This window comes from Physcomitrium patens, chromosome 1 (assembly GCF_059467195.1).
Source record: "Physcomitrium patens ecotype Gransden chromosome 1, ASM5946719v1, whole genome shotgun sequence".
Taxonomy (NCBI): Eukaryota; Viridiplantae; Streptophyta; class Bryopsida; order Funariales; family Funariaceae; genus Physcomitrium; species Physcomitrium patens.
Window position 1 is genome coordinate 22,282,792 of NC_143410.1, and position 15,156 is coordinate 22,297,947.

The 15,156-nt window shown below is 33.9% G+C and overlaps 1 protein-coding gene across 1 annotated transcript; it reads left to right on the forward strand.

Annotated features, from left to right (window-relative positions):
- The first annotated feature begins 255 nt into the window (after positions 1-255).
- LOC112281931 (uncharacterized) lies at positions 256-2,211 on the forward strand. Its single transcript, XM_024518980.3, has one exon. The coding sequence runs from the start codon at positions 1,166-1,168 to the stop codon at positions 1,889-1,891; it is 726 nt and encodes a 241-aa protein (XP_024374748.1). The 5' UTR covers positions 256-1,165; the 3' UTR covers positions 1,892-2,211.
- Positions 2,212-15,156: the final 12,945 nt, after the last annotated feature.

Sequence of the window (15,156 nt, forward strand, 5' to 3'; positions counted from 1 at the left end):
CCATAATGCTTTTACTGTTGCCCAGATTTGCAAACAGAGAGCTACCTTGCACATCCAATGTAGAGTTACAAAACCATGCGTATGAATTAGAAAGGACTTCCTTCTTTGGACTTGTCTCTAGCGTTTACTGTTCCCCTTGTTTTTGGCGCACCTTTTTACCAAGACCTGCAGGGCACACATTTCCAAGAGTCCCGTAAAATAGAGGGGAAATATATATATATATATATATATATATACATACAACAAATCAAACGACTCGCAAGTTTTGCTGATTCTGCAGTTGACAACTGGAAAAGGCTAAATCGTAAAAGAGAATTCAACATAAGTGGAACCTTCTTCAGTGAATCGCCGTCACCGCGAAGTGAACAGTGAGGAGATCTTAGAAACAAACTGACTGCACACGCTGTGGGAACCATCGACGCCCAGAACTAGCATTCTTTGGGCTGAATCGGAAACGAGCTTCGATTTTGCTACCTTGAACGGAACTGGATTCGTCTCTTGTGCTCATCCCATGAGCAATAGTCGTTAGATCTTGCCACTACGAAACCAGTGACATAGTCTGAAACAAAGTAACCACCGAGAGGTTACCCAGTCGCACAATCTGGCTGCTCCACGATGAGCCTATTCTCTTTCGTGTGGACGGAAAAGGCAGAAAGGGGTGTAATGAACGGATCCTCAGGTCATGAATGAGTAGCCGGTTGCGACAAGAGTGGTGCTGCGTTACGTCTCGCTCGCCGAGCTTCTTGCAGCGCCGCTAGTAACTCCACCCTCTTCCATCACCATGCACCTTACGTGTTCGGCTTCCTCCTTTGCTTGTATATGTGCGGTCCAGCCACACTTTGCTGGCGGGATCGGGCTCCCAATATTCTTGGTTTAACCGATGTGTGTGCCCTTTTTCCTCCGCCCCAACAAATGTGAGGATGGAGATGTAGGGATGTTGCTGCTTGAAGTCAATGAAATCATGACAGCTTGGTTGTGGCGCAGAGTCCAAGAGCTGGAATGGTTGTTTCTAGTGTTGTGAACTGCGATCCTTTTGCGGTTGATTGATCTGAGACTCGTTTTCGCGAAGGGAAAAGCGATTGAATCTGCTTGCTATAGAGTTCGGGTAGAGGATTTGGAGGGGAAGAAAAGTGAGAGGCGGTCGATTAGTTTTCTGGGGCTTGGGATGGTGACTTTGAATGCAGAATTGGTAATGGCAGTCATGGATGCATGCAGATGCGCACGTAGTTTCCGTGTTGTGGTGTTAGTGTTGATTGGAAGCACCCTGGTGGGTTTATGTCTACCCACTCCTGTGTCGGGGCGGGTTCCTGAGGGGTACACCCTGATCAGGTCCCAGGCTCCGATCCCTCGTAGTAATTCACAAATTAGGGGAGTTTTGGCCGAAGACAGCGAAACGTACAGTACTGACGCGGCGCCGAATACTTTTAGACCCAGAGACTCAATTTCACAGTCAAACGTGACGGTTCGGATGGTGGCGCTGAAGCACGTTGTCGGAGAGCGAGGGGAGTTGCGAGGCGAGGAGCTAGATTCCAACGACGGTGCTGCAACATTGAGGGGGATGGATCCCACCACTGATTCAAACGGGATCAGGATCGGCAAACTCGAGATGGTCACAAAGGTGCGTGGTCGTGCCCTGCGCACCTCGAAACCATACCCGTGCAGCTTGCCATCAGGGTCATGCAAGCCGTCGGACAGTTGCTGTGGGCGTTCCTGCGCCAACTTCGCTGTGAATCCCAACCACTGTGGTCGTTGCGGACGCATATGCAAACCAGACAGGGCCTGCTGCGGCGGGAAGTGCAGACGCCTCGCGACTGATGAGAAAAGCTGCGGGAGCTGTGGCACGAGGTGCGCTCCAGGGACGAGGTGTGTTTATGGTCTTTGCGGGTACTGACGACCTGTGCAGCGACAATCCACGGCGCTGCAAAAAAGCAACAAATGAATCAGACGATCATCACAGATTGCATTGTCGTCTAATTGACTGCTTCTGACAGCGAATAAGCCCCTTTTTGCATGGGGATACGCATCTAAGTGGTGAAGGGGATTATTCCAGATGACTGTTCTGAAAAATCCTGCTCAAATTAGATTTGGGTTACTCGTAGTCCGGATGTGATACCCTCCCTGCTGTACTTGACCACGCCAATTAATCCTGTCAATCGATTAAGATTGTGTTCAAGCTGCACGGTCGGATCCTTCGAAATCCGTCCGGAGATCACCTCCTGTACTCGTTGAACCCTCTGAGTGTGACCAAGTTGCGAAGATGTCAGTCTGTATTTTTGCATTTCTCGTTGTTGCATCGCACCCTCACGCCCAAGCCCTCCATCACCCTCTCAAGAGCTTGCTTGAGAGTTGTTTGCCACTTGCTTGATAAAACCCACAGCCCTAGATGTCGATCAGTGTTTGTGCATGCTAGTTCGACGTCACCGAGCTAGTTTTGTCTGTGCCCAGGTTCATGAAACTGAGAACCCATGTACTCGTGATACTCTCTCTCGATGTGTGTGAATGCATTTGTTTCTTGTGCAGGATCAGCACTGCAGCAATGTCGCAAAATGGTTGCATGGTTATGATCTGAGCACTTTGTGCAACATTTTCTTCTTCGGGAATGCGCTTCGTGTATGACGTTTTGGTTTGTGTCGTCGAGGTTTCTTCTTCGTTTCATGTTCTCATTCTGGTGTCGGTGGTTCCAGTTGCACATAAATTACCTTCAACAGAGATTCTATATATATATATATATATATATATATAGTTTTTGTTATCAGTGCCCATCCCACGTCCTGTTCCTTGCATTCTCATCATGCGTTCCCATCGCCGTCCTCCATCTCGACCCCTAGTCCCTCCTTCCGGATCTGCGCCAACTTGGAGCTTTGGCCCTGAGAGGAAGTAACGGATAAGGTGGCGATGGAGGGAGAAGAAGCTGTATCAATGGTGTGGATGGTCGGAAGCAAGAGCCAATGTGACGAAGTAGTAGATCTCGAGATCGGCACCTACAACACAGCATTTGCAGAAGATCCATGGGATTATTCTTATTCTTATTTACTATTATTATTTTGTGTATACAAAGGCTCAAAGAAAGAAAAGTAAATGAAGGGTAAGCTCCAGAGGAATTCTTAAACACGATTGCAACAACAGTTGCTTTAGGCTGAAGAGGGGAAATTCTTCAGCCAGAGGGGAAATTCTTCAGCGAGAGGGGAGTTCCCCCTCTGAAACCTTTGAACTCACACCTTTAGATTCAATTGTGAATACATAAAACGGCACATGTGATAGATTGCTGGGTATATTAGAGAGTATGCGATCTAAGATTAGAGATTAATCAATCCAAAATACAAACGCAATGAAAGAATCCTTAGAATTTAATTCTATCCAAGAAATGATTTACTTAGAATGTGTACAAGATGGACGTTGCAGGCCACTTTGGTGTAGCAGCTTCTCAACACCCTATCAAGTTAATGACCAAGTCCCTAAATGCTCGTCATCTCTTTTACTTCTGGAGAGGGCTTTCGGCTTTCACAAGACTTGAAAGAAAATCAACTTAATATTGTTATGTAATTTAGCGTTGCATGTGAACTGGCGGTTGTGTAACACAATTGATCAACAAGGAACACACAACCCTTAAGCGAGTTTTGATGAGCAGCCTGGACTGTTTGGCGTTGAGCTTCTCCTCAATCGAATTGAGTAGAATGCATCACTCGCTCGTTTGTCCATGTTGCAGCACATGTGGTTGTGCTTGTGTCCAGTGCATGGTTCCATGCAATGTTCGGGGATCAGCTACTTGGCCAACTAGAGAGGAGCCTTGCAGATTGAGATTTCATTAGGATTAAATGTCGATTTAGATTTGATGTCGTCGCCAGCGACAACCAACAAATCTCATTCATTTTCACAAATTTTGCAAGGCTGATATGATATGCTTGGTATACACAAAAAAAAAAAAAAAAAAAAAAATTCCTTGGATCTTCTGCAAATGCTGTGTTGTAAGTGCCGATCTCAAGATCTACTACTTTGTCGCATTGGCTCGTGCTTCCAACCATTGGCACCATCGATCCAAGCTTCTTCTCCTTCCATCGCCACCTTGATCCGTTGCTTCCTCTCAGGGCAAAGTTCCAAGTGGCGCAGATCTGGGACAAGCGACTGAGGGTCGAGATGGAGGAGGACGGGCAATGGAAACACATAATAGGAATGCAAAGAACCGGGACGTGAGATGGACATTGATAACAAGAACTACGAAATGAGGGAACGGAGAGGTGCAATGATGGTGGGTCGATTTAGTAAAAACATGGGTTGATTTAACATTCCTATGTATATATATATATATATATATATATACATATACAATGTCTTATACATGGATATATGAATGAGTATACAGTTTTAGTTGTTGTTTGGAATGTTTTTGAAATGAGAATAAGAGGAATATATATTTTTTTGTTGTGGAATCAAATACAATGTCAATGTGTTGACATGTTTGCATGTGCTAAGTGGACAAGTTCTTTCTTCCTTCTTTTGTTTGTTCCTTCATTTCATTTTTGAAGGATTTTAAATCTGTTTTCATAACCAAAATATTCATCTAATATAAGTATACATTGCTTTAAATAATACATAAATAAATTTAGGATAGGAATAAATTATGTTATATTGCTTGCAAGTGTGTAAACAAACCTTGCAAACACAGATCTTACAATGAATTCTTCCATGAATTTGCTTGTTTGTAGATTCTAAACAATAATGTTGAAGCAAGAAGAAATGAAGGTATTTGTAAAGAGCCATGATCTAATTTTTTTTTACCTTTACTTTTATTTAAAATAAGACTTAATAAGTAAATAAAAAATCATATATATATATATATATATATATATATATAGAAAAATAAAAAAAATAAAAAGGTTTTCTCTTATATTATGTTGATGTCAAAAATTTCAATAAAAAGTCTCAAATTAAAAATTGCATTTTAAAGAAATTATGCTTTTGTAACTATGGAGTAAAAAACTTCCTTCTAAATTATTTTCTTGAATAAAATGTTCACTAATATTTATTAATTTTTTAAAAAATGTGTTGTAGAATTAGTCATTCTAGGCATATATATATATATATATATATATATATATATATATAATTCTAAAAAGAAAGATAGTTTTTTCATTATTTTTTATTTTATTTTCAAGCATTTTGCATGTCCTAATAAAGAATTAAGGATGTTTTGGAATGAAATTATGTTTTATTATTTTTTCTTCATGGTTATCTGGAAAATTAAGTATTTATTTTTATAATTTGTTGTTTTTTTGTCTTTTAAAAATACAATTTTTTGAATTTTATTTTCAATGATTTGTGAAACTTCACTTATTCTATTTAAAATCTCAAACGTTTTAGTAAAATTTGAGTTTGATTTTGTAATAAAATTAAGCTAAAATAAAATTTATGGAAGTTATGCATTAATTCAATCATGTGATTTTCTATCAAAATTTGATTATATATAATCAAAATAAAAGAAAAATATTACCTCAATTGCTTATAGCAACTTTGTTCACATATAAAAAATCAAAGATTAAAAAATCATTTTAAAGTTTAGAATAAGTAAATATTATAAATTAGCATTCAAATGATGAAGTCATAATATGCTAATAAATTGATAGAATAATGCATAGAAATTTTACAAAGTTTGATGAAATTGATACTATCCAATTTAAAAGTTTGATGAAAAATTAGAACAAATTTGATTATACTTGTATTAAAAAATTATCTATTAAAAATATTTTATATGAAATGAATTATAGTTTTTATCTTTTATTTTATTTTATACTTTTGTTGCACTTAGTGCATTAATAAAAAATATATCTACAACTTCTTATATATGCTTTTAGTAAAAATATTTGCTATAAATTCTAATAAAAAAGTATATAACAAACCAAGATGAAAATTTTAGAATATATTTCAAATTGAGTATAATTATTTCAAATAGAATGTCACTTATTTTGGATTTAAAAGATGTGTTAATTCTCCCTCAACTTTTACTATATGATATTTTCAGATTTCCCAAAGTATTACATAAATGATATTTTGGTATGTTCTAAAAAAGATGATGATAAAAAAGTAAAAATATATTTCTATTCTTTCATCAAAATTTTAAAAGCATAGAATGTTTGCTAAATCTTAGTGTTTTTTATTTCATCAATTTCAATGATAATCCATTTGTATATTTAGAAACAACATGGATTGTTATACAAGGCTCACTGCTTCTTCTTCTTCTTCTTTTTTAAATGTAATTTATTATATTTGTTGAATATCAAAGAAGACAACTACAAAACATCCTTAGTTGATGTTGTAGATGTGACATCAATAGTCCACTTGACCTTCCAATTTATAGTAATAAAATTAAGTTAATTTATAATTAACTTAAGTTATTATGTATACATGGAATATTATTTGATGAAATAAAAAACTTTATTTTTTAATAGATTCTAGTAAGATCAAGATATTAATCACTTTCATGGTATTAAATTATAATTACAATAAGTAAGTATTTATGTTCATCATGGCTAAGGATAGATCATAGTTTAGTATTGGAAAACTAATAAGTTAGAAAGAGAGAGCAACTACCATGTGTAGAACTTGAAGATAAAGGCTCTTCATTTCAAAGAAGATTTATGGCACATTATTGAGGCTAAAGTAATACTTATTATTGTTCCTGCTATAATTAATGGTCAAATGTTGAGTGAGTTTTTTCTTAAGTAGAGCAAGTATAAGACTTATACAAGTATTTTTATGTTTATAAAAGATAAACTTATAGATAATATTGCTAAGAAACTTGATCCAATTGATAAATGGAAAATATAGCAAAACATGCTTTGGAATAAAAATCAATTTTAGATTCTTTTATTAATAACAAAACTTCATTTAATGAAGATAAAAGAAAAATGAGACATTGGAGTATATCTAAAGAATGCAAAAAAGCTCTATAACAAACAAACATCAATTACAGAGAAAGTCCCATAGGATATGATGGTCAACATTGTGATGAATGATTTATCTTAAGCAATTGATAAACTCATTATTAGGATAATAATTAATCTATTTAATCATAGTGACAATGAATTTCTCTTCAATAGTCATAAATCTTGAAGAAATAAATCCTCAATAAATTCTTATATCATTGAAAAGAACTACAAAGTCACTCAAAGATAATATAATATTGAATCAAAATAGCTGTTGCTAAAAACAAGAAAACTAGAAAGTCATGAAATAAGACTAAAGACTAAAAATATGTTGATAAGAATGAAGAAAGCTTCATTCTTGTCTCCATATATACTCTTAATTAGGAGCTATGTGGCAATGTCTTATAAGACCTCCAAAACATATTGACTTTACAAGACACATATCTTAATTTAGAAGGCAAGTTTTTATATGTACACCACATGGCTAGCTTTTTTTGTAAGCTATCAACACATGGTTAACTTGTTGATCAAGTTTCTAATTTATCAATTAACTACAAATACATATAAAGTCAAAGCAATGTCTATGAAGCTTTTAGAAGGCTCTTGTAAAAGATATTATAAAATTAATCTATTTTTCTCTACTTTTATCTACTTCTACTTAATCATATAGGTATTTACTAATATATATATTTATATATATATATATATATATATATATATATATATATATATATATATATATATGTGGCATTAACTTCCCTTCTAGAGATAAGTTCCATAAGGAGTAGTGTTGTATTACGTGAAGTTTGGCTTGAAAATATACCAGGCACCTAGCTGTGGAAGATAAAAAGAAAATTGCAACAAGAAGTCTTAAAAATTCTAATAGATTCTTAAATAAATTATAATTAAAGATTAGTAAATATAATCAAATATCAATTAAATTCAATTAAAATTTCAAAAGAATTATATAAGAAATATAAAAAATTCTTAGAGACCATTTAAAGAAATCATAAAGAAATAAAATTGAAATTAAAAAAATATATACTAAATTAGAAATCTTAATAAAATATTAAAATAAAAACCTTAATTAAATCTTAGTCAAAATCTAGTCAAACCTTGGTTCAATCCTTATCAAATCCTAGTAAAAATCTAGTAAAACCTTGATCAAATCTTTGTCAAACTCTAATCAAATCATAATCAAATCCTAATCAAATCTTAGTCAAATCTTAGACAAATTCTAAATAAGCCGTGATCGAACCTTAGACAAATCCTAAAAAAATCCTAATTAAATCCTAATCAAATATAAATCAAATGTCAAGGACATGAATCTTGAAGAAAGAGAATCCTCAATACACTCTTCTATCACTGAAGAGAACTAGAAAGTCTCTCAAAAAGTGATGTAATATTAATTAGAATGGCTATTGCAAAAACAAAGAAGACTAAAAAGTCTTAAAACAAGACTAAGACTAAAAAGACATTAACAAGAGTGAAGAAGACTTCACTCTTCCCTCCATATATACTATCTAACTAAGAGCTATATGGCGATGTCCTATAGGACCTCCAACATGTGTTGACTTTGTTAGCCACATGTCTTATCTTGCAAGGCAAGTTATCTATTTATGCGCCATGTAGTTGGGTTGTTCTACAAGCTACTACACGGAGATAAGTTGTTCTATAAGCTATCAATACATGGTTACATTTTTGGCCAAGTTTCTAACTTACAAATACATCTAAAGTCAAAATCGCATCTATGAAGCTTCTAGGAAGCTTTTCTATAAGATTTTATAAAATTTTTTAATTTTACCTACTTCTATTTAATCATATAAGTAACTATTGAGGTAAATATATATGTTTGTGACATTACCTCCCCCCCCTCCCTTCCCCCTTCTAGGAATGAGTTCCACGAGGATTGGTCTTCAAATGTTGAGAAAGTCCAAGTTATAACAAATTATATTTGCTACATATTCCGATCTTTGCTTTCTTCGAAGATGGTTGATAGGTCCTTTCAACTATCTATAGTGTCCGATACCAGGGCGAGAAGACCATCTTGTTATTTGGTTATTGTTGAGGTCTTCATAACTTCCTTCAAATAAAACATTTGAAACATCATCATGAGTTGTTCCTACCTCTAATAAAATCACTAAACATCGAGAGTCTCTTCCAAGGTCGTGATACCAAACACGTTGTATCTCGCCATCTATTTGAGGAAGGACATGTCGTTCTTGAGGATCTTCATCTCAATTCCGTCATCCTGAAGGTTGTAACAATCATAATGTCTCATCTGGTAAGTCCGCAAATAAAAGCTCTTGAGTTGAATCTGTTGGTTGTTGGTACTCCATCTCATCACAAATACACAGAAGCTACAATGAAAGATAGAAGGTAGAATGTTATTTTCCTTTGATCTTGTTTCTTTTATAGCAAAGGTTTGCTATTCTTCAACTTGGTTTTGATGGATGTTGTTGATGAAAGACTTCAACTTTCTTTGTTGTATTTCTAAGATTTTTTGATGGCTCCCATGTGCATTCACTAATATCATATCCACGCCAATGAACAAGATATTTCAACCTATTTTGGTGCCATCTTGAGTCTAAAACTTCTTCCACCTCAAATTCTTGGTTATTATCCACTTCTATAAGAGGAGGTGGCATTTGTCTTCTTTTCAAGATATTCACTATTTTATACGGTTCCAAAAGAGACACGTGAAATACAAGGTGGATCTTCATAGACTCTGATAGATGTAATCGATAGGCAACATGATTGATTTGTTCACAAATAAGAAAAGGTTCCAATCTATGACAATGTAATTTATTACAAGGACAAGTAGTCTTGATATTACAACAAAGTAATCATACCTTATCACCCATATTATATTGTGGTTACTCCTTGCGATAGGCATCTGCATTGGTCTTTTGTCATTCTTGAGCTTCCTTTAATTATATCTTCATTGTTGTATGTAGCTCTGACAAGCGATTTGCTAAATCTTCCACCGTAGGATTATCAACTTTTGAAAAGTTAAAATTATGAAGATGCGGATGATAACCATAATTGGCAAAGAAAGGTGTTTGTTGAGTGGAAGAATGTATCAAATTATTATATGCAAACTCTGCCAATGATAAAAGAGTTCTTCAATCATCTTGGTGATAGTTGATGGTACATCTCAAATAGTGCTCTAGAACTTGATTTATCCATTCTGTTTGTCCATCAGTTTGAAGATGAAAAGCTGAAGAAAGCTTTATATCCAACTTTAAAATCTTGAATAGGATTCTCCAAAATCTTGATACAAATTGAGTCCTCCTATCCGATATAATATCCTTTGGCAATCCATGATAGCGATAGATATTGTCAATGAAAGCTTAGCTATTTCTTCACCTATGATAGATTTTGTATATGGTACAAATATGCCATCTTGATAAAATGATCTACTATCATGAATATAGAATCATAAGAACCTGAGATTGGAAGATCCATGATGAAATCCATAGAAACAGAAGACTATGGTTGTTTTGGAATAGATAACGGTTGAAGAAGTCCGTAAGGTCAATGACAAGGAGTTTTTGATCTTGAGCAAACATCACAAGATTGTACAAAATCTTTGATTGCCTTCCACATTTGCAACCACCAAAAATCCTTAGATATTAGTTCCAAAGTTTTATTGTATCCAAAATGTGATGTTGAAAAGTCATGACGAGCTTGAAGAACATGTAATCGAGCTTCATCTTCTAGAATATAGAGGCGTCTTTTGAAATATAATAGATTATTCTTGAATTCAAACTTGGAAGTATCATGGGACTTAGAGGAAGTATCTTTGATATCCTAAACAAGAAGATCAGAGGACATGTTTGATTGAATTTGCTTCACAAATGTTGAATCAATAATCAATGTTGATTTTATAGCTCGAAGATAAAAATGCTCGGGCTTCAAGAGAACTGATCTTTCTTGATCAAAAGATGCATGTCCTTTTTTTACTGCAAGATAAGAATGTCTAGAAAGAGCGTCCAATAGACCTTGTTGTTTTTTGGATCGATAAGTAATTTTGAAATTGAATTTAGATAAAGACATGCTCCAATGAGCTTCACGATGATTCAAAACACATGTTGACATGAAGTATTCGAGATTCTTATGGTCTGTATATATAGTAACTGGACTTGAGGTGCCTTCTAGATAATGATGCCATTCTTGAAATAAATCCACAATTGCAAGGAGCTCTTTGTCATGGATCTCATAATTAATCTTGGCTGCTAAAAATTTCCTTGAATGCAAAGCTATTAGGTGGAGTTTATCATTTATTCCCATTTATGACAACATGACACTTATAGCAAAATCTGACACGTCTGTTTCCATAAAAAATGCCTTACAGAAATCAACGCAATATAAGATTGGTATAAAAATAAATTCCTTCTTTAAATCATCAAATGATGCTTTTGCTTCTTCATTCCACTCAAGTTTGTCTTTATAAGTCAAATGTATAAGTGGAGCTACAAGTTGAGAAAAATTCTTGATGAAGATTTGATAGTAATTAGCGAAGTCCAAAAAGCATTGTACATCTCATATTGTTTTTGGAATCTTCTAATCTATGATAGTTTGAACCTTCTTGGGATCCATCATAAGGCCTTCGTTGAAAATGATGTACCTTAAAAAGTCAACTTGAGTAGTATGGAATACACACTTTTCTAACTTGGCATATAATCTTGCATCTCTAAGTTTCTGTTACTTGTGACGAACATAAAGCTCATATTCTCCTGTGTTCTTAGAGTAGATTAGAATGTCATCTAAATACCAAACAACGAAATCATCTAAAAATTCATGAAAAATATCATTCATAAGATGTTGAAAAGCGGTCAATGCATTCGTGAGTCCAAAAGGCATGACATTATATTCAAAATGTCCATACCTAGTTTGAAAAGCAATCTTCTATTCATCTCCTTTTTTGATACGAATTAAGTTTTATGCTTCTTATAGATTAATTTTGGTATAGATCTTTGCTTGATTGAGTTGGTCAAGAAGTCCTGAAATCAAAAACAAAGGATACTTATTTTTGATGGTAATCTTGTTGAATCCTCGATAATCCACACACATTTGTAAAGATCCGTCTTTCTTCTTTATAAATAAGATAGGAGCCTTGATTGGAGGTTTAGAATGGCATATGAAAATTTTTACCAAATTTTCATCAATGTACTCTTTTAATGCAACCAACTCATTCTGTAATAAGCTATAGATTGGTCCGAATGGTGGTTGAGCTCTTTCTTACAGATCAATTGAACAATCATAAGATCGATGCTTGGAAAGAATATATGTATTATTCTTTTCAAAAATATCTTAGAATTCCTAATATTGCTTAGGAATACCACTCAACGTTGTTTCGCTATTAGAAATGGGTGTAGCATATGTAGCAAAAGATGTTCTTTCTTTTGCAGCATGCATGAAAGCTTTTACACCTACTAGAAAAGATTTGGATGTACTAGACTTACGTATTTCTACTTTGCTAATGCAATCTTAGATTATACTATCAAAAAAGTTAAAGTTATGAGAAATCCAATCTATTTGAAGGTTATATTTTTCTAGCCATGATGATTCTAAAATAATCAGATTAGAGGGAGATTTTATTACATGAAATATTACTACGTTGTTATGATCTTTAATTGCTATATCTAAAGGAATAATTTCAGAGATAACATTTTCAGAAGACAACAAATGACCATCTTTGACTTCTACATGTACAAATTTAACTTTCTTCACTAAAAGTATTTTTTGATTTTTGACAAAATCTTCATCTATAAAACATGCTGAGGCTCTTGAATCTAACAAAACAAAGACTTTGTGAATATTAGGTTCTAAATATACTTCTATTATAAAATAAGGTGAAGGATTTGAGGAGAGGATAGGAAGGTTGCACATGATTCCAGCTGCACGGCCCCTATTGTAGATGGAGAAACTCATTATCTTCTTTGGTAATTGTGCTCCTCATTTTGTAATTGTATTGCTTCTTTAGACAATATTGAACAGTGTGCTTAGCTTCTCCACAATATAAACACAATCCAACTTGGTATCGTTGAGTCTTTTTCTGCTTTGTGAGAGATTTAAAATATATCATATCAATTTGCATTGGATCCGGCTTTGACGAGTACGTTTTAAAAAATTTGGGAGCTGGCGCCATTACTTGACTTGTCCCTCTCCAACCAAATCTTTGTTCTTAACACCTTTCAAATAAACGATTGTCGCATGCAATGGCTTGAGTAATAAATTTTTCCAAAGATTCTACTTTCAGCATTGTTAATAACAAAACTTTGATGCTATCCTTTAATCCATATCGAAATTGGTTGATAAATGCTTTGTCATTCCAGTCGACATTGCAAGCAAGATTTTGGAATTTGGCAGCATATATAGTAACTGATTGTGATCCTTATTGTAAGGATAAAAGCTTAGTCTCTACTACCCGTTCTTGATCACTTTCTCTGAATGTGGCCATAAACACTTCTAGGAATGAATTCAAATCATAAAGGAGTCGTGAATCTTTTTTCATTAAAGGTGCAAACCAAGAGAGAGCACTTCGTGATAGTAGTATGTCTATAAATCCAACTTGAGTAAATCCATCAAGATATTGGAAAAGGTACAACCTTAGATAAAGCTTGACTTGTTTTAAAAATCCTCAAAATTTTGATCTTGTTCTATCAAACTTCTCACGCATATTAATCCTTGTCCCTATAAAACTTACAGAAAAAAAACTCCCCGGATTTGGTTGTCACGTTGATCTACTTGCTTCTTTCAACTACACAACTTCTTGCCACACACTTTGAACTTCTTCTATAGGCGTAGGCATAGTACTTCTATGATTCACGTTGGAAATACATGAGATTTCCACTCTTAGAGTATTGACAAGCTCATGAAGATCTGCCATAGTTGCAAATCTATTCTCACTTCTATTGAGAGTAGCATCCATAATCTTTTCTTCTATAGACAACTCAAATGAATTCAAAAGTTAAATTAGAGGAGAGTAATCTGCAACCTCTAAAAACAAAGAAGAGTAATCCTACAAAGAGAGGTAATCCAGTCTCTTTAAGGAAAAGATTAGTATTAGAAAACAAGTTTTTTTTTTTAAAGGTGAGTAATTTGTAACCTTCAAAATACAAGAATAGAAGTGGGATAATCTACTCACTTCTAAAATAAGACAAAAATAATATGTTAGCACTCTTGTCAAACTATCAAGGACATGAATCTCGAAGAAAGAGAATCCTCAATACACTCTTCTATCACTGAAGAGAACTAGAAAGTCTCTCAAAATGTGATGTAATATTAACTAGAATGGCTATTGCCAAAAAAAAAAGACTAAAAAGTCTTGAAACAAGACTAAAACTAGAAAGGCGTTGACAAGAATGAAGAAGGCTTCACTCTTCCTTCCATATATACTATCTAACTAAGAGTTACGTGGCAATGTCCTATAGGACCTCTAACATGTGTTGACTTTGCTAGCCACATGTCTTATCTTACAAGGCAAGTTATCTATTTATGCGCCACGTAATTAGATTGTTCTACAAGCTACTATACGGAAATGACTTGTTCTATTAGCTACCAATATATGATTAGCTTTTTGGCCAAGTTTCTAACCTACAAATACATCTAAAGTCAAAATTGCATCTATGAAGCTTTTAGGAAGCTTTTCTAGAAGACTTTATGAAATTATTCTATTTTACCTACTTCTACTTAATCATATAAATAACTATTGAAGTAAATATATATGTCCATGTCACCAAATCCTAATCAAATCCTAAATAAATCTTAATCAAATCTTAGAAAAATTATAAATAAGCCTTTATCAAATCCTAGACAAATCCCAATCAAATCCTAATCGAGTCTTAATCAAATCCTAAACAAACTCTAACCAAATCCTAAACAAATCCTAATCAAATTTTAATCAAATTCTAATAAAATTCTAAACAAATTCTAATCAAATCCTAAATAAGTCCTAATCAAATCTTAGACAAATCTTAGTCAAGCTTAAATCAAACTAAAACCCTAATCCTAACCCTAAACCAAATCCTAATCAAATCCTAATTAATCTAAAGTAATTCCTATATTAGATTTAAACCTCAATAATTAATGAATGAACTATTGATTTTAATTCAGAAATTACACATCTCTTAATAATTAAGTTGACAAAAAGTAAAAATAATTAAAAAAAGATCCAAATCACCAAAAAGAAGATCAATCCTAAAAACTGTTCAAGTATTGGCCGCCGTCC

Coding starts and splice junctions, on each gene's coding strand:
- LOC112281931 (XM_024518980.3), top strand. CDS start 1,166: ATGGTGACTTTGAATGCAGAATTGGTAATGGCAGTCATGGATGCATGC.